This window comes from Spea bombifrons, chromosome 4, assembly GCF_027358695.1.
Source record: "Spea bombifrons isolate aSpeBom1 chromosome 4, aSpeBom1.2.pri, whole genome shotgun sequence".
Taxonomy (NCBI): domain Eukaryota; kingdom Metazoa; phylum Chordata; class Amphibia; order Anura; family Pelobatidae; genus Spea; species Spea bombifrons.
Window position 1 is genome coordinate 80,455,901 of NC_071090.1, and position 21,057 is coordinate 80,476,957.

A 21,057-nucleotide genomic window follows, 5' to 3' on the forward strand; every position below is an offset into this window, starting at 1 on the left:
CTTTATAAATGGACCGTTTGAGCGAAAGTGCACACTGCCAGTAAAAGTCAAGTGTCCTTTTGGCAATGAAACAAACGAAAAAAAAAACCTGTTGCGTATTCTGCTTTACAGTTGCTAGAGAACAGAGAAGGAAATTAATCACATAAACAGCTTAAAACAGCCTTTGGAAATGCTATAAACACTTCATCACCCACAGGTAAGTACTGTTAATATCGAACCTTGTGCAATGCAATGCCAATTATTCTATGAGGTTTTCTATCCCAGCAGATATGGTTAGAAGCAACTTCTCTATAATTGCCATCAGCAGGTAAGCCGCACATGGGCAATGTTTTGGAAACAATACACTGAATACTCATCAGTTTTACATTTCTTGCCAAATTGTGCATTTTTCAAAGTGTTTCTATTTTTTATATTTAATAGAAAGTATTGCCAGGTAGTTTAATTCTAATAGAATTATATATTTCAACAGAACATAGAAGTAGAAGCCCAACAATGAACTCTCACTCCTTTAGCTACAGTACACCTAATCCAATAGATGTATTGTCACCTTAGAGCCGGTTGAGATAGGATCGCATTGCAACGGACATGGCTGTATTACCCCAAGAGAAAATCACATGAGTGACACATGATCATTTTTCTATGTTGGCCCAAAAAAGGTGTCAACTTCCATCTACCTACTGGTGACCAAGTACGCAGTGTGAGCAAACATTTTTCTTAGTCTGTTTGGGTTCCCTGTCTACTTTCAATGTCATGAGCAGAAAAGTACAAAAACTATCTTTTAAAAGCTGCAAGGGCATTTTGTAAATAACCTTTTCTTATTACAAAAGGAACAAACGCTATTTTAATGAACAATAGCTCTTTAGTGAACGTCTAAGCACAGGGCCATGGTGGATGAAAGAAATATTACTATATAATGCCATTTCTGGTTCTGCTGAAGATCGGAATAAAATTATGTGTGCGCGTACGTTGGCAGAATGAGAGATAGACGTTAAACAGAGCAGTTGGTTGCCAAGCTAACCCTAGTTAATATTATGATGCATATGCAGTTTTGTAGGTATCTGAATTATAGATCAGTCTGCTACAGATCTACATTTTAGGAGAGTATAATCTAAAGGTACAGCTGGAATAAACTTCTTTTTTATCATTAGAATTTTTCAAGTGAAGCAGTGTATCCAACAACTTTTCCTACTGAGGAAGAGGCCTCTGATGTCCCAGAAACCAGCCAATGAAGCCACAGGACTGTGGTCTAGGACAGTAGCTCAAGTACACCCACTGAGGCAGTCATTCTGTTTCCCCTCGTGTAACCAACTAGACAAACTCTACTCTACAAAGTTACTTACAGACCATCTTAAGTGTTGCCTTTTGTGAGTTAAAACCGAAACCTGTTCATTTGTAATCTATGCCGTGTTTTGTTCTATTTGCATAAGAAATCAGTCCAACAAATTGGATGTACTACTGACAGAAAACAAGCTTCTCCTATGAGGAAGCCATGTGTTCTTCTGAACTGCAATTTGTACTGTAGTACACATAACTTTGAATTGCTGTGAAAGGAATATTATAAAACAAGTGATCACTTGTACTTTAATGCATATGATAATTTTCTATGTGGTCCATTTTCAGTGCATCAGGGGATTCTGCAGAATCCTCCCAAATGCATTTTGCCTTTTTCCCACCGATCAAATCCTCGTCCCTGCACATGATGTACGCACCGCCAGTCAGCTCCTGTGCTGGCTTTGAAAAAACACTCCATGGAGGGGTCTGTTTAGACCCCAACATCCATGTGTAAAGTTTTCCCATTAATTTCAATGAGTGTACTTTCCTGCCACTGATTGATTGCTTAAGCTTTCAACCAGTGACAGGAAAAATTTTAAATTAAGTTTAGCACACAAAATTCTATTGTGATTACATCACAAACGTGCTAAATAAATAAAACAATATATATATACTTATATGATTCCAATGTAGGCACACAGAGAACATTATGATCTTTTTGTCTGTTTTATCTTTATTTTAAGCATATACCTTGCAACAATTGGAGATCCTACATTGGAGTAATATAAGTATACAGTTGTTTTAGTTTATAGAGCACTATTGTGGTTATAATCACAATATAAATGTGTGTTATACATTTTTAACTGAATTGACTATATTGTACACTAGAAGTTTTGTACTTAGTGTGAGCGACATATATTAGTTACTTTTCTCTCCTGTTTACATTGATTAACTTGATTTAAGTGTCTTTCATCACTTTTTCTTTCTTTATTTAGTGAAAGGAATACTCTCATTGATTTATTGGTACTGTACTACCACTGATTTAAAGCTTAAGCTTTCAGTGCCCAAATTGTTTTCGTTTTGAAAGAATGCATATTAAAGTTCTCACAGAAGGTTAGGGCTACTAACAGCCTAATTTAATGTGCATTCTTCTATAGCAGAGATTTCATTCACATTAGACTGTTCTTTAAACTAATTATATAAATAGAGTGTTTTATTTAGCGCACAGAAAACTGGTCCATTGTGCTATGATAATTACAAGTAAATGTATAATTCTACAACCAGGATTAGATTTTAGTATAAATGCCATTCTTTACATCACTATGTGGCAATAAATGCAAATTTATATACGCTGTAGTAGATCATTTACATGTGGTGCCACACAGTGATGTCATAAAAGGGGGGATGACCCAAACCAATTTAAAGTAAAATTTTTTTAACAGATTAATTGGCATGTGATTATATTAGTAGTGAATACTTGTGACTTCATAAAATTTGGGTAAAACTACTCTGCTCTATAATGAATAGCATTTTAGCGCATCATTTGTTTTAATAATGTTTAATATCACTGGTGAGTAGTTATTGGATAAACAATGTTACCTTCAGTTTAGACAATTGTCCAAGATCTTTAGCGGCACTGAAAATCATTTGGGTCCCCTAAAATAAAAAAAAGACAAAACATTTATGGAATTAAACACAAATATATATGTAATAAACAAGAACACATTATCAGCACTCACATCCAAATCTACAAATTTAGGCAAACAAGGCTTTAGTCCATATTGTGATTCCCCTACCACATCAAAGCACTCTATCAGAGGTGAAAAAACAGCGTTACCTAGCTAGACTTCCAGAAAGTGATTATCTGTGATAGGCCTTGTATGACTCAATTCTTAACGAGGAGTTCAAACTAAAAAAATGGCTCTAATGGGTCATCACACCTTTCAGCAGGTTAGCAGGTTATGTTCGTTATGCGCTGGGAGTCGAATCGCTTACTGGGACATTTGATTTTAGAAGTTGTTCTCTTCCTTTTTATCTTTTGTCTGGATTTTAGATGGCTCCTAGAATTATGCCCATTATATTTGCACTCAATTCCAGCTTTCGGCACCACTGACATGAAAATTAGCAATGAAATACAAACTCCTAAATGCAAACATTTAAACACATGCATGAAAAACACAAAAACCTAATAGTTATTTAATGTAGATTTGCAGATACAAATTTGGCTCTGGCAATTTGTTCTTGTTTTGTAAATATGTCTATATTTTCTGTCATTGCTACTGGCTAGCAGAGATAATGTGCCGTGTTCATAAATATAATTAATGTTGAAATCAACTCTTTCTGTGTCAGAGCATCCATGTGGCACTGAAAGAGGGTCAAATCACAAATCGAATCTGTACTTTTTCACACAACATAAAGCACATCAACATTTTTTTCAGCTTCTGTGGCTTTTGAATGCTTAAATTATACAAATTGCCTTGGAATGCCAACTACATATTTCAAATATTCATATTCTTAATAAAAGAAACATAAAAAATGAAACTAGGGCAAAATGCCATATCCGGAATATAATTTTAGAGCAGCATCACGCAGACATGTGACTTTAAAATTCAAGGAGCTGAATGCATATTAATGGTAATACGTTTATGCAACAATCATACAAACCAAGTAGTAATGTTTGAAATTGCACAAAAATGGGAAATATACAGAAATTATATTAAATCATTTTTGTCTGTTGGTGTATATATAGTTTGTACTTCACTTGTCCCCAACTCCTTCTGGATTGTTAATTTCACTTTCTTTCTGGCTGTCTGCCAAATGGGTTTGTAATACCCTTTAAAGTATGTAATATGCACTGCGCAAATTGTCATCACTATGTAATAAATAACATATGAATAAGAACATGAAGAGGATAATGCATATACACACACGACAAGGTAACATTGTTGTTTCTAGGTTTTAGGTACACCACAAAATTCCAGAATAAAGATGAAAGCTTTGATTTATAGGGAATGTCACAGGTTGTGTACGTCACTGAAGGGAACTGTGTCTGTCTCCTGGAACTGAGGGTGAGTTAATGAGGCAAACCTCTACTTGGGATTTCGTTATAAATAACAGGAGTAATTCCCAATACAAAATATCTCCTGACTAGCAACAATGCAGCAATAAAATAATTGGAAGAGATGAACAGCACACCAATTTCTGGATAACGAAAATGTAACAACATGATAGTATCAGATGCAATCAGATATCTCTCATACTCCTGGCATCTCTATCTTACTTATATGCATTATGTTCATCTGATTGATTTCAGTAACTCTAAAATCTTTTCCTTCCAAAGCAGGAAGGCTAACCTATGTTCATAATCTAAATTATTAATTGCCTCATGCCTTTTACACTAAGCATACCGTCACTGAATCATGCCAGCATGATTTCATTCCCTGCTCTCCTTTTGCCTTTCCTTTGTATTTTTTGTAATCTTTTTTTCCTTTGTATTTTCTGTAATCTTTTTTTTTCTCTCATTGCAGTTTGTGTAACAAAACCAGAATGTATTGAACTATTCTACTTTACGGCTAATCATAAGACTTGCATGATTAGCCGAGGCTCTGGAAGATGGGATCCATAAATGCCCATGTGGAGTGACCTAATTACTTCACCCCTATTATTATTTTTGCATCATCGCTCATAAATTGCCTCCGCCCCTTGATAGCATCTGTATGTTCACCCATCCTTCAGACCTAAAGCTCTTCAGGTCATTGTTTACTGATGTGCTTTAACTTGTATAGACATCCAAGATGGCTGTATTACTACCATACTTACTATTCAACTACACTTATTGTACCTCCCCTTTAACATAATGTAAGCATACACAAGTACATAAAAATAACTACTAGATACATCTATGTCTTATTATTTTTGTCTCTTTTACTTCATTCATATTAGGGTGCTGCCACTTTAGAAGATAGCTGCTAATAACACTTGGTAGGCTTGCCTACGAACAGCGATTATAAATACACAACCAGGATAAACAAATAAGGAAACCGAGCCAGAATCTGTCAGGATGTTATAAGATGATACTACCCCTTTTTTGTTAAACGACCATCTGCTTATCGTGCTACTACCATGTAACGTTAAAATGTGTTACATCACAATTATCCCAAGAACTGTAATTACTTGCGCTTTTTGGCAGCTTTGCAAGGAGCAATTTCTGTGGCTCTGTATCAGTGCAAATGACAAAATTATCAGTTTGGTGTTATTATAGCTAAAAACAATCATGCTAATCTTGTAATTATTTAATTTTAGACCTAGGATGGAAAAGTGGAATTTATGCCAACTTTGCATACAGATATTTTTTTTATAATTAACAAAATAAGATGTGTCCTGCTATGGCAATATCCTGGGTATTCAGTCCCATTGTTGTTATTGTTTTCTTATATTGTTCTTTTTTCTGGTACTGTAAATCACAAATATGCTACATAATGCTTTATAATACGCAGGCTTAAATTAGACCTAAAGTTGTAAAATACACTGCTATCTATCTATCTATCTATCTATCTATCTATCTATATCTATGTATATATATATATATATATGCATATGTGTGTGCCCTTTAATGAACAACTAGAATTGTTGAATTGCGTTGGTGTTGCCGTTTATTCACAAAAGAAGGAGTTTGCTGGGAGCTGTGGTTTAAGCTCATATAGTGTACTAGCAAATGCACATGGGTAGCTTTGATAATGCAATTCTCTACTTGCAGTTAGTACCATTAAATCTATTACTTCTATTTTCTATAATTCATCCAGCAGTTTATATCCATGAGTGAAGTTATTTTCTTGTATGTAACATCAGATAATGCAAAGTGTATGAAGACTTCTAGTCAATACAATCAAAAATGTGGGATGAGTGAACAAATGCAACTATGTGCAAAGATAAAATTACACAAAATTACAAAAAGTACTCTCCTTGCTTTTAACCGGCAATCCCAGTAAAGGAAGAGCCACATAATATTCTTTCCCATTCTGATCTATCTGCTGTCCCTTTTTTCTATTTTTGGTTTGCAATGTCAGATTTACAACAATATAGTTGATGACATTTACTGTAATCTTAAAAGGCACAAATGGGTTGTGCTGTTAGATTTAACAATAAACTAATGTGATTAAATGTTTCCTACACAGTCACAAGGGCATCCAATTCTATGTTTCTAGTGTATGACTACTATTACACAACGTTGTGTTACTAAAAAGGTCAAATACACTTACCTGCTTCTAAACCTGATCACTTTCTAACTAGTTCTGATTTACTTTCATGAGAAGGTTGTCTTCTGTATCTGTCCTATACAATTACATATTGAGCCAAAGTAATTAATCAATAGAAGCCATGTGCCTGGTATTTACCGAACACTGAATCTTCTGTTAGGTGATGTACAGTACATTCATGTATTGATCAGCCCTGAAGTCAGGTTTCCAATAGAACTGGTTAGCATATTATTTGCATTATACAAGCTCCCATTCTGATGGGCACGGCACCCACAGGTTCAGTATATCATTGATCAGGCTACACAGGCAGATAATTAAGAAAGCGAATTACTGTTCTAGGTAATGAATCTGTTACTTACAGTCTGATCTGTTAGAGGTGGCAGTACAATTTGTTTCTCTATTTTATTGAGTACCAACTTCCACAGCTCTTTCAGCACACGCTTTAGAACTGTCTTCTCGCATATTTTGGCTGACACGGATAACCTGAAATAAGACGTTTAAGTATTATTCATGGAATATTGTTGTGTCCAGGGGCACAGCACAGGTTCATTGAGGCACAAATGGTTTTCAAAAGAAAAAGGGATTCTGGTGTAATGTTTGAAAAGTAGTGTTATCATCAGATAAACAAATTCAATATTCATGCAAATTGGACCATTCCATTGTACTTGAGTCACTCAAAGATAATAATGTTTCACATATAGTGTTTTAATAATACAGAAAGGATAATTTGTGTCCAAAACTATTGCAGCAGAGCCTTTCATACAGCCTATTAGTATGGTAGCACAATATACTAAAACATGCGTTTCCTATTAAAATGAAATATTTCATATTGAAATTAAATGGGAAACAGAATTTTAAAATCAAGAGGAGCTACGTTGTTTAAATGTGGGATGCATCAATATTTAAATTTCTGAAGTATCCTTACATTTCCTATACTGACTTACTATATGTAAAGCATTAGATTTAGTATAGCAACAGCATGGACCTATTATAGTATATTTGCTATAGTGGAGGTAAGTATACTTTGTATTTCTTACAATGCTATTTAACTCATTAATTGCTGTTACAAACAATTCCTTGGGTAATGAAATATCAGAGATCAGAGATTCCTCTGATTGATTACAGACTTTCAAATGTGTTTTAATTGCCATTTGGCCAGGCTTATATACAACATCTTTTCATAATAAATACATAAATAGCAAACTGTTCGTCATAAGTTAAGCATCTCATATATTGCAAACAGTACACAAAAATACCCCAACAAAGAGCCGCTCCACACTTTGAAAATATATTCTCTTCAAACAAAGGTCAAAGAGTACTTTATAGTCGAGACACGCCGCCAAGTTCAGAGTTAACTCACTTGTGGGCTGAAAGACCTGAAATATAGCTTTCTCTCAGGGAGACCAGATATCATAATGCTCATTTCTATTAGATAAATAGAAAAACTTTTCAAAATCACACTGATGGCTAATTTGAGATTTGATTTCAGTCCAAGATCTCTTGTCTCTTCCAGAGTCTCAGAAGAGAATTCTTAACGGCTAATAAAATGTTGATGGCTAAATCTCGATTTGCATGTTTCTCAAAGGGTAAATTTTAAATGAATAGAACATTTTGTGGTATAAATACTGGTTAACATTAAATTAAAGGTCACAAGATCACCATATATATGCAGTTGCATTCCTTGTAACTCTGTGGCACTGCCGACATAAGCTAGATGTAGTAGGGTAGATTTTAGCAGAAATGAGATCCCATTGTAAATTAATACAATGAACTGCTTTTCTAGTAAAGCTTTATGTTTTATGCTAGGTTTCCAGATAAAAATCTTTTCCCATTTATTCATAATGTTCCATAAAAAAGGAAACTTTTTTCTAATAACAATTGTAGTTTAGAAATTGATTACAAGTATTCAGAAAATGATTTAATAATGTCAAATCTGCAACTGATTTTAAGTGGAAAAAAAAACACCTAACAATTGAAATATTCAGATCTGGGCAACTTATATTTGGCTTGTGAAGCATCAAAAGATAAGATCTGGCTACCAAAACGTAAATCTTTTACGTAATAGGTAAGACTGCCATAAGGGTCACCCAGGTAATGCAGTGAAACATAGAAAACAATTATTAAATTAGTAAATCCAATGATATATGATGTCATTAAAACTATGAACAGCGTTATGTTTCTTTTTCAAATCCAAATGTTTAAATCAACCCAATAAAACAATCAGGTATTTTTTTTTTTTACAACAATGAGAGCCAGGCTACATGTTTATCTTGCTTGTAAGACCAAGCCAAAAATAGACATAAAGACAGATCTCATCCAGTTTATGAATATCCGGAAACCCAGCACTATCTTGAATGTTGCGTCTTAAGAGCAAATGAATACTTACGTTTTATCCAGGAAATCCATGAGGGGCCGCAGCACAATTTCTGCATCCACTGCTGCGCTGTTCCTGTTTGCAGATGCATTTCCATTGCCCCTCATCTGATTTAATTCCACACTCATTTGCCTTACACAGTCCTCTATAACACTCTGGAAACTGAAAAAGCAGAATAGTGTTAATAGAAAGTATCAAAGAACTAATGGAGAAAAAAAACACAGCTAAAAATAAAATACAGAGTGTGCATCTAAAGACATGTTTGTGGAAGTCATATTCTCTGCTTTCCATAAACAGTAGGAATTTTGGTAAGATGAGAAAAATTCCATTTATGCTTGGCAACAAAATCTTGTTATGGTTGACTCTTCACATTGAATAAATAATGTATTATTCTTTTCAGATAAACCACCAACTACTTAACCTCAATCCCTACCTCAAACCTCAGTTCCTTGAAGCTCCTCGTTAAGCATTTAGAGTTTTGCTGAGCATGAGTGTATAATAGTGTTCTACAGCCCTATAAGTCATATTTGTGTGTATGTCAAGTTAAAGGGGGTGAAAATATTCTTTTTCTAAATCCATGACATAAAAGACTATAAATAGGTTATAGTCATATAAAAAAAAAGTCTAGACAAACCAATGACCTAGCCAGTAGCAACCCCCCAAATGAATGCAGCCATTTGAAATGTGGGATAGTGTGATGAATGAGGCTATCATTTACAATTAGAATTTTTTCAAGACTTTTCTGTAAAGCTTACTTACTGATATTTGTAGTGTGGTACCACTTGCCTTCTAATGCTCTGTTTAGCTATCTGGATATGACATTTGTGCATATAAATGTGTATATGTCTATTAAATAAATATCTAATATTGTTAGCCATAGATAGACAATACTTCAAAAACTAGGTACATTTTTACCCTTTTAACTTTTCATTTTTTCCTATTTTCTTCTATGCATAAAACCAGCATGAAATACATACTTGGAAGGTTTTATATTCAATTAGATTTTAATGCCTTACCTTGTGCCGAATGTTGAACTTAATTCATCCAGCACGGTGCTCAGCTTAATTTGCAAATCTTTCAGCATCGCACTCGCTTCAAGGTCCAGCTACAGAAAAAACACCTATTGTCATTTCTCGTATGTACAACAAAACAACCCACCCCTATAGTAGTCATTCTGGGTAAATATATTTACTGCAGATGCCTGAGTTATAAAAGGTAATCGCAGTATCTACAAAATTTGTCGATCTGACAACTCAAGAGATCGTTGGCATGCCTGCACCTGTTGGATAAAACCCCCCGCAATTTTCAGTTGCACTGGAAACTATTATACTGTTTGTACAATTTCAGAACCAGAGGTGGACGACAGAAATGACATAGCACACGCTTTTGGCTCTTACAGGGTTAACAACAGAAGGCGTTTGAGTCATGGATTTGAAAGATACATTTCTAGATTGAACACTTGACTCATTTCTGTGTGTTCTGCTTCTCAATATGAACATTTTACTAGAAGCACTGCTTTGATAACCACTTACATGTAAAACGAACCACATCCAGACTTTGAAATCCCATATAAAATATATTATAGTAAGGAAATAGATAATATGGGAATAATAAGTCTCCACAGTGGAATACTTACTGCCCTGCATTCACTAAGCTAAATGTTTTACGTTGGTAACATTTCATAATCCCATGTGGACAGATAAAACATTTTTAGCAGTTTTTCCAAGTGATATGTTGTTAAAGACAATTGATCACATCTTAAAATAAAGGAAGCAAAACCTTGTATTCTACTCTCAAGACAATACGAGAGGTTACAAGTTAAAAAGACCTTTCGGTTAAAGAACATCTGTCATCACCCCAAATGTTTTGCTTACTCACAGACACAGTTTATGGCATTAGTAAACATAATAAATGTATACGTTCCAGAGTTGGGTAATGTAATATTTAGTAGAGAGCATTTATGGTATGCTTTTATGTTTCAATATTTTTATTAAAATAATGTATCTAATTGTTATTATAGTTTTAACTAACAGAACAGTTTGAATTATGGAAAGATGCAGTGTTCCTTCTGAACTGGTAACTCCATGTAACTCCCCATCCTTGTTAATGGTGTTATTACATTAACCAGTTGGACGCATTGGGGCTATGTTAATAAGGTATGAGGGTTTATGAGATTAACTCTGAACTGTAAAAACGACATTTACAGTTGTCACATTTTAGCAAGAACACTATTTACACCAGAGCCAGTGATATTGCCTTAATAGCCTTTTTACAGAGGAAACAATCCCAGCTTTGCACCCCAAGGAAAGCAACACAAAAGTAAACATTTGCCACACATTATAGAGTATAAACTCTACACCTGCCACTATGGACCTGGGAACTATGGTTTTAATAGTTAGCTTTATAGTGGACATTAAACACTTAAATGCTTTGGGAGAATTTTCTGTAAGAAGGCAATTTTTTTTACACATCCCATACCTAGGAAATTCCCAGGGTAGGCTATCCACTTAATACAAGGAGGCAGGGCAAGCCAAACAAAAGGGCGGTGCTATCCATGTGAGGGGTGTGGTTAGATGTTTGAGAACAGGGTAGGGAGTGGGTGTGGCTAAACACCACTCCCCTACCCTAGAAAGAGAGACGAGTTACCAGGAGAAGAAACGCTTAAACCAGAGACTCCAGCTCAAACTTGAGCATTCCCAAATACGCCCATACTTTAAACTGCACCATTACATTTGTTTTATTTACCTTGTGAGAACAACAAAAACTGCTAATATATTTTTATAAAAATAACAGTTTTGGTGCGGTCACAACATCAACCAATAGGAAATGTCTACTAATGCCTCAATTTTGCACTACAGCATCTATGCTTTTCTTACAGCATTAGCTCTATGGTTCATGGCTAACACATATTTTCCTTCACATGCCAACCTTTACAGTCTATGCTATTTAAAATGACTAGATCCTGAGTGTATTCTTTCTGCGTGAAAGCACATGCTATTTTCAAGCACAAACTCCCACAATGATCTTAATGGAGTAATATGCCTAACTCAAGGTTAAAACACTTCACATAATTGTAACTGAAAAGGCCAGACATTAAATCAAAGTAAAGGGCTTGCTAATACTCTTTTCAGGCTCAGGAGCTAAAAATACATCAGCGGGCTTGAGTTAATGATACCCAACCAATAGATGTTAAAATCAGACTTACAGGGAAACTTACCTTTCAGGTTTACAGAAGTGATTACAAAATATAAAACAGAAGTATATCTTGCAATCACATGATGTAAACATACTAGATTAGAAATAATTAAAGAAGCACGGAAGTTTATTTCATCCTTGTTGCACAGACAGATATAACTCCAAACAATCCAGTCTGACACATTTCATCCTTAAAGGATTTACTCGTAAACTGACCAAGCACAAAAGGAATCAGTGATATGTAGAAGAATAAATTACAGTCTTAATGAAGGTAAATTATATGACTTGGAAGTGCACTTCCAATCTACTTTAAATGAAAACAAATACAGAAAGTCTTGTTCCATCTCTATTTCATAGTATTTAAAAATAATCCAGGCACCTCAGTGATAGAACACAAGAATGAGAGACACTACACACTCACCGACCTTATGTGTATGGATTCTGGAGTATTTGGCGAGTAGGGTGTTTTTTGTACAAGACTGGATGACAGCAGTATTCAGACAAGGATTTGTATTAAGCCTGCATCAGGTACATTGTGCTGGACATTTAAACCCATTTTTTTTAAATTTTTTTTTACTTGTAGTGGCAGGTCTAAGTGGCACTTTAAAAAATAAAAATAAAAAAATATTTTCCTCTTTATTTTTGCACTGTTCCCAGTCCAGTATGGCTCGAGATCCCTTTTTTGGTCATCTCATACATTTGTATTAATGGTGAGCTCCCAATAAATTGTATTTATTTTCTTTTTTATTTTATTTATAATATCTGTATATTTCTTTGTTCATTTTTTGGAAAAAATATTTATCCATCTCCTGCTTATCTGTCTGTGCTGATCACACTATGATCAGCAAGCAGGGCTCCATAGCCTGGATTGCTAATTGCAATATGTGCGATCAGAAGAGAGAATTGGGGCTAGCAGAGCCGGCCTTAGGCGTTGTGGCGCCCTGTGCGGACTACTCCTCTGGCGCCCCCCTCACTACCCCCCCTCTCTGCCCCTTCAAACTACCCGCCCTCTCTGCCCCTTTAAACTACCCCCCCTCAAACTACCCGTCCCCTCTGCCCCTTCAAACTACCCCTCCCCTCTGCCCCTTCAAACTACCCCCCCACTTACCTTGTTGCCGGAGTCCTGCTGTAAGAGCGGGAGGCATCCGTCTTCTCGCTCTGCCGGCATTTCATGTTGAGCGCCGGTATAGTCCGGCGCTCAACATGAGATGCTGGCACCGCGACGGAGTCACGGAGAGTAAGGGGCGCCGATCGGTTGCCGAGAACTTCACGAGCAACCGCTCGGCGCCCCTGACCGGGACTTAGATTAAAGCATCGTTTTTTTTTTTAAACTTTATTTAACATCAATGATGTTAAATAAAGTTTTTTAAAAAAAACAAAAAAACGATGCTTTAATCTAAGTCCCAGTCAGGCGCCCCTGCAACCACGGCGCCCTGTGCGGTCGCACAGGTCGCACACCCCTAAGGCCGGCCCTGGGGGCTAGGCTTTAGGACTGTGCTTAAAATCCTGAAAAGTGACCCTAATCTGAAATGGTTTTCTCACACCATGTACTAAAAATTAAACAAATAGCATTATGATAAGGGTGTTAAGGTGCTGCATGTATAAGTGAGGGGGTAGTATCATTATATACATATGAGCTACCTATATCCAGGCCTAGTAGCTTTAAAGGTCCATTTAATACTTTAACCACAACATTTACAAAGTGTTCTTTTAAAGGCCCAGAATTTTGTTTTCCTTTAAGAGCCAGTGAAGCAAACATTGTGTTAGATATTCTCGTGAAAGAAGAAAGAAGAACTTAAATAGCAGCAAAATTGAATTTTACATACTGTCAGACAGCTGGTGTGCAAGAAATACAATTTATATGTGTAACTTTAGGGAATATGGAAAAATACAACAGAAAAACAGGTTTTGACAAAAAATATGATAGAAGGACATTGACGTAGAAAACTGAAGATACGTTGAGTGGGAGAATAGAGCAATTGCTGCTCATGGAATATCACAATGTGTGCTGATAACCCTGGGGAGGTAATTTGGTGTCTGTCACGTCTACCACCAAAATACAATAAATAATATTGTGGTATCAGTCACTCAATTATTGTAATGTCCATATGATGAAGGAAGATGGATAGCTGAAACATGCTTGCAGTCTTTAATCACTGAATTATTACAAGGCTTAAATATTGTAGCAATGACCTCCTTCAGTGTAAAAATCAGAAAGACATTTTCTCCAGCAGTCACATGCGCCATCTAGTTTATTGATACATTTTGCCCAAGGGTATAACTAGAACACAGAAATCGATGCTGTCCTTGGTTATGATGCGTATTTGTATGTTATTTTGATTTGGTTCTTAATGTTGTGAAGTTGTCAGAATAATCCCATTACTTCTTGTCAATATAATATGTATAATCTCCAGAAGGTTGCTAAATAATTAAACTGCTTTTTTTTTTGTTCATCTTCTCAATCTATTATGTTGCAGGATTTCAGAGAAGAAAGAAAAAGGTAGAAGTTCAATACAATGCATTAAGACCTTTCACAATAAAATAGGAAAAAATGGAAATCCGAGTTTATGAAAGAAAAGATCATGGAGGGGGAAGAAGATATGAAATAGAGAAGAAGTGAGAGTCTTAATCATCCTGTCAAACTGTAATACTTTATGTTATGCAGAAGGTCAACATTTAGCACTGCAGAGGTGGGGGAGAGAGACAATTAAATACCCAGGCAAGGCATTAAATGATCAGACCCAAATGACCCCCAAACCCAGACAATATATAAATAGTAGATTGCAGAAGTTGTCTGTGCTTCTGGTGGGAGGCATGGATGTGAGAGCATGAACCTGTTCAATCCAGTAAAAACCAAGTAGCGATTTATCTCTCAAACTGTCCCCTTGCGTTCCAGATGAGCTCCACCACCTTTACACATTCTTCCATCTTTCTTAGCCAGGTAGCAATGAAAGTCTGCGTATGGGCAGGTGTGTGTAAGAGCAGTGTAGGTATTTGTTTGTTTGTAAGCTGGTGTGTGTGTGTATATGTGTGTGTCTATGGACAGGCTTGTGTAAGTGCAGTGTACGTGTATATATATATATATATATGCGTGTGTGTATGGACAGGTGTGTGTAAGGGCAGTGTAGGTTTTTGGTTGTTTGTAAGCTGGTGTGTGTATGTGTATATGTGTGGGTAAAGGCAGGGTGTAAAAGGGGAATGAATGTGTATATGTGTGTGTCTGGACAGGCTTGTGTAAGGACAGTGAATGTGTATATGTGTGTATGGACAGGCTTGTGTAAGGGCAGTTTATGTGTAAATTGTGTATATGGGAAGTGTGTGTACAGGCAGTATGTGTGTGTATATGGGAAGTGTGTGTACGGGCAGTATATGTGTATATGTGTGTGTATGGCCAGGCTTGTGTAAGGGCAGTTTCTGTGTATATTGTGTATATGGGAAGTGTGTGTACAGGCAGTATGTGTGTGTATATGGGAAGTGTGTGTACGGGCAGTATATGTGTATATGTGTGTGTATGGACAGGCGTGTGTAAGAGCAGTATATGTGTATATGTGTGTATATGGACAGGTGTGTGTGTAAGTGTAGTGTATGTGTATATGTGTGTTTATGGACAGGTACGTATAAAGGCAGCATGTGCGGGCAGGTGTTTGTGTGCGTTTATGGGCATGTGTTTTAAAAGGCAGTGTGTAAGGGCAGTCATGTGTAAGGGCAGTGTATGTGTATATGTGTGTTTATGGGCAGGTATGTGGCAGTGTCAGTAAAATAACCTATGTAAGAAAAATAGCTGAGGGGGCACAATATTACTTTGAGTCGGTAGTAAAACGAGCCAGCTATGGCTCTGCTCACAACAACAAGGCAGTGCGCGAGCCTGCCTCTCTGTCTGTGCACTTATTTGTAAATTATACAGAAAAGCTTTTGAGAGTTTTCTTCTCTTTCTCAGGTCTGAGGCAGTAGCTGAGGAAGAGAGGATAACTTTTGAAAGATTGTCTTTTAAATGTATTATGTTAATCCAATAAAAAGGTAGCATTGTATACTGCAATGCTCTGGTATTTTTGGCATCTTATTTATATATAATAGTTTTTTAAGCAGGGTACATTTCTGGTAGGCAGAAGCCCATGAAAGGGCGCAACATGTGACTTTTTATATTTTTTTTTATTTTATAAATTTTTTATATTTTCCATTTCCTGTTGAAAATAAATGTTATTTATATTGTTTAAGTCTATTTGTGACACGGATGAATGATATAGCAATCCGATAGAGAAAAGTTTTTTCTTCATACCTACTCTTGGGGTGTATTGAAGGCTACTCCACCTACCTTACTTTTGAAGTGCCTATTGAATCTTTGATTACACGTGAGTGCATCTGATGCATATTTAAATAATCAGGATTTCATAAAATATTTCACTATTGTGTTGCTCTTTGTCTTTTTTTGCTCCCACCTTGTTATGAGCACATACTTGAGGTCTCAAAAATCTCCTCTACATAAATAAGTTTTTCACAAGATCCCCTGAAGTGTCTGCTTTCTTTGGGGTAAAGTGAGCGAATTTGATGCATAATTATCACTAATAAGGATTTCTGGAATACTACACTATATGTTTTTTCTTGGTTTTATTTTCTCTCCTTTTATGAGCCGGTTTATCAAAAGGAATTTGCTTTCAGAAACAGGTTCAATATTTTTATTTTGATCACTATAAGCGCATGAATCACTTTTTTGTTCCCCAGCTGAGAAAGAATTATCACACAGCATATCACAAACTGACCTCTCTCCCATCAATGAGAAAAGAAGTCACCACAGATCAAGCCAAGCAAATTGCTTGCAGAGGCTGAACTGAGCAACTTCACCAGGAGAGGCAAGCAAATTATGTAATTCATTCATTCATTCGCATAACGGTATATGGAACACAGTGATGGATACAGTGTCCAGGCAGTCACTTAGTAAGTTCCCACCATAGTCCTATGATGCTAGGCATAAAGGCACAGTATATTTACCATTTTAGTATATATTTATAAAGAACATTTTTATTAATATATTCATGGCAGATCAGGCAATGCCAGTAGGGGACACACTTATCATACAAGCAACATAGCAATCTAGTAGTGGTAGGTTTATGGGGATACAATAAGGCAATCGATATAAGTTTGCTTAGCACATGTTTTTTTTAAGGTATGCACGTAGGAATGAAACACCAACTGTTTATATCCCATACAAGATGCAAAGCCTAATTCCTTAAAGATTTCGGGATTTTCCTATCTGCTTACTTCATGTGAAATCTATTATTACTTAATGCGGTAATTCAATATTTTGCTAGAGAATACATGCTTTATGATGACCAGTTGACTACTCTTTTCAAAAGGAACGTATTTACCACATGGTAAAAAGCCAAAGAGGCTAACAAAAGAGGTTCCAAATGATAAGAAAGAGTGAAACCTTTCCAGTTTATGAAACATTTATCACTTAGGAATTATTTCCATAATAATAATGTGTTTGGCAGTGTAAGTCTTTCCAGTAGGACAACAAACCCATATCATGCAACTTTATAGAATCAATCATTGTAGTGCATATCTGATTTTATCCAGTTTTTAGAAATCAGCTGCTATGCTGAAATTCAGCTCCTATGTAAAATCTACTGACAGAAGCAAAAATAAAATCCCTTTGGCTATTTTATGTAAGATTAGTCAAGAAAATATACCGTAAATTGAATATTCTGTTAGAGGCAAAAGGCTTCTTTACTTTTAACTTGAAAACATAAAGTTTGTTCTTTCAGACTGAAAAAAATCAGTGCCTGTTGGACAGGCATACCTTGGCACCAAAACCCACACACACTATGAAGTGTTAAACACAAGGATACATTCCAAAGAATGTTAATGTTTAACACCCTTTAAGTCAACATTGTCCATTAGAAGTTGATCAAGATACATGCACGGCCAACACATGGAAAGGTATGGTGATGTGACACAGCCAGAACCTGTTGGATAATTTGAGGTCACTTTGCCTACATTGGTCTACCCAGGTGGTGAAACCAGAAATGCCGCGGGAGCTCAATTACATTGACTGTAATCAGATAATTCCTCTAAATTCAGATACTATGTTAACCAAATTGAGACACTAAATATAAAAAACTGCTAGTGTTTACCCAGAAGACTATAAATCGGAAAGAATTTTCAAAGAAACATAGATTGATGGTTTTAGACCAGTTTTCTAGAAACAAATTAAGCAACGTAAATTATTTTGTATTGGATTTTAGAGCTTGTTCATAAAATGCCATTTAGCTTTATACGGCATATTTTATTATTTGCACTATTTACAAATATTTCTAAAAATGTGTCACTATCTTATTTAATTTGATGTCCATCATTTTGTGTTCTGGTCTTTGGCTGGCCCAGTCACAATATCCTTTCATGTTGATATTAGGAAATGCATGGCTGTATATACCAATGCATGCCAACCTTCACAAACCTTATAAAAAGCTATTGCTCCTTCTTTCTCCTGCTCAGTCGATTGCAAGTTAAAGGCATTGGACAAAGACATGACACATTACAGACAAAGCACAAAGCACAAAACCATCAACACAGATACATATAAACAAGTATACACAGAGGTGTTGTGAATTTGGGAACAACACATAAGCTGTGATATCCCATTATTTTATACGTATTTTCTTTTTTTTACAGATTAGCCTATGCTACCAAAAACGCACATCCTAATGCAATGCAATGTTATAATCCATGAGTATATTATAATTTAATTAGTAAAACAATGTCGCTAGCTATGTTTTCAAGTAAGATTAAATATGTTGGGTGCAATCTGTTAAATAAGATTCGAGCTAATGATCTCTAAACATACGTCATGATAAACAAAAGAATAAAAAACACATAATTCACTTACGTCTTTCCCTCCCATGTTTTCAAACATTTTTTCCAGTTGGACTCTTAGTTGCTGAATGTTGTTCATTAGAATATACGGCTAAGGGGGAGAAAAATGTTTTGTTAAAAGGAAGCTTTGGTCAATCATGTCTAGCCCTTGGTTATGATACATCCCATACAATTCTTGAGGTAAAATGTAAATTATATTTCAAAAGTTGCATGGTATTTTGCCTTAAATGTCATATTTCATCATAAAAATAACCACGCTTTTCCATAACAGTGTTATGATTTGTATATATTCACATTTTGTCTTGATCCTATTCATAAAATTGTCTTAAAAAGTCCTTGGATTTTGGTTAAAAACCGTTCAATTTAGTTACATCTTTATGTCCCATGCATACTGGACTGTTACATTCTGATCTTGCAAAAATAATTATGTAAAGAATTTAGGACTTACCACATTGTCTTTGCCACAGTATGAGGCAAAATCATTTGATATAATTGTAGCGTACTGGAGTAGAACCTTGTTGATAGTCTGAAACAAAAAACAAACAAAAAAAACATAGAACATAATATTAATACCAGATAGTTTCCAAAGGTGTAAAAAATGAGAGGAGGTGAAGGGAATAGTTTTTCCCCCCGGTGGGAGGGGTATAGGATCCCTTAGGCCCATATTTTTTCCTCATACACACATACTGTATGTTCTTACTCATAAAAATAGGTATACATTTCCTCACATGTTTACCCAGTACTGCCAGTAGACACTTACCTACAGTAGGTGATTTTCTAACATATCAAAATAAATGTGACACCTAGTTTTAGTTAAATTAAACCTTAAAGTTTATACTTTAGAGAAAACTAAGAAATACTCCAGTCACCTTCTTTCCAACAAGTCAAAATAGGTCTGTAAAGGTCTGTAAAGTAATAATGCTTTAAAAAATAGACTTGTTAATAGTTAATTTTTATCATTTAACAAATCCCAAAGTGTGTGAACAGAGGAAAAATCCAAATGAAATCAATACTTGGTGTAATAACCCTTTGCCTACAAAACAACATCAATTCCTGTACGTACACTAACACGGTAGCTAGGTTGTTCTTGGAGGACTAACCACAGTTCCTCTGGATTTAAGCAGCCATAGTTGCTTCTCTCTCTTCATGTAATCCCAGATAAACATGATGATGAGGGCCCTGGGGGCCATGCCATTACTTCCAGGACTCTGTTCTTCTTTACGCTGAAGATAATTCAGCATTTGACTGTATGTCTGGGTTTGTTGTCATGCTACAAAATGTGGGGCCAATTATCTGCCTGTACTTGGCAGCAATGAGGAGACTATCAATTATGGCCAAATCCCCAACTTCATTTGCAGAAATCCAGGTCCAAACTTGTAAGGGACCGTCACCATCTTCACTGTTGCCTGCAAACGCCATTCTTGTAATAGATTACAGCCCTTTAGTGAAGAAACTGCCTTCTGCTACAACCAAATATTTCTCATTTTGACTCATCAGTCCAGACATGCTGCCATTTGTCTGCACCATCGTTCCTGTGTTTTTAGTGAATAGTTGTCACTTGGCCTTGTTTACACATTGGAGGCATGGCTTTTTGGCTGCAAAAGACCACTTTTGACCAGACTTCTCCAGACAGTAGATGGGTGTACAAGGGTCCCACTGTTTTCTGCCATTGCTGAGCTAACGGCACTGCTGGACATCTTCCGATTGCAGAGGGAAGTAAGCACGTCTATGGTCCTCAACAAAACGCACTTTTCTTTGTGCTTCTTCAAAAGAGCTTGGACAGAACATCTGGAAATCCCTGTCTGCTTTGCAATTTCTGCCTGTTACTGATGCAGTATCCACATTGCAGTACAACTACCTTGTGTCTTTTTGCTGTCCTCAGTCTTGCCATGGTGTATGGTGTTTAACATGTCTTCAGCAACCTCACCTTGTTACTGAGTTTGTTTCTCACCTAGTTTGATTCCTCCTAAACAGCTGTTTCTGTTTCAGTTAATGATTGTGTTGCAACCTACACATTAAAATGATCATCATTAGCACCTTTTGGTATTATTGTTTAATTATACACCTAACAATATGCCTACAAAATCCCTG

General features: G+C 35.9%; 1 protein-coding gene across 1 annotated transcript in view; it reads right to left on the reverse strand.

Moving 5' to 3' along the window:
• Positions 1-21,057, reverse strand: part of UNC13C (unc-13 homolog C) — a 208,279-nt gene that overhangs the window by 22,562 nt on the left and 164,660 nt on the right. The window contains exons 23-28 of the mRNA XM_053462529.1: positions 19,415-19,492; positions 18,980-19,057; positions 9,918-10,006; positions 8,914-9,063; positions 6,887-7,010; positions 2,872-2,928 (exon numbers count right to left, since the gene is read on the reverse strand). Of these exons, the coding sequence (XP_053318504.1) occupies positions 2,872-2,928; positions 6,887-7,010; positions 8,914-9,063; positions 9,918-10,006; positions 18,980-19,057; positions 19,415-19,492 (576 nt within the window). The remainder of the gene's footprint in view (positions 1-2,871; positions 2,929-6,886; positions 7,011-8,913; positions 9,064-9,917; positions 10,007-18,979; positions 19,058-19,414; positions 19,493-21,057) is intronic.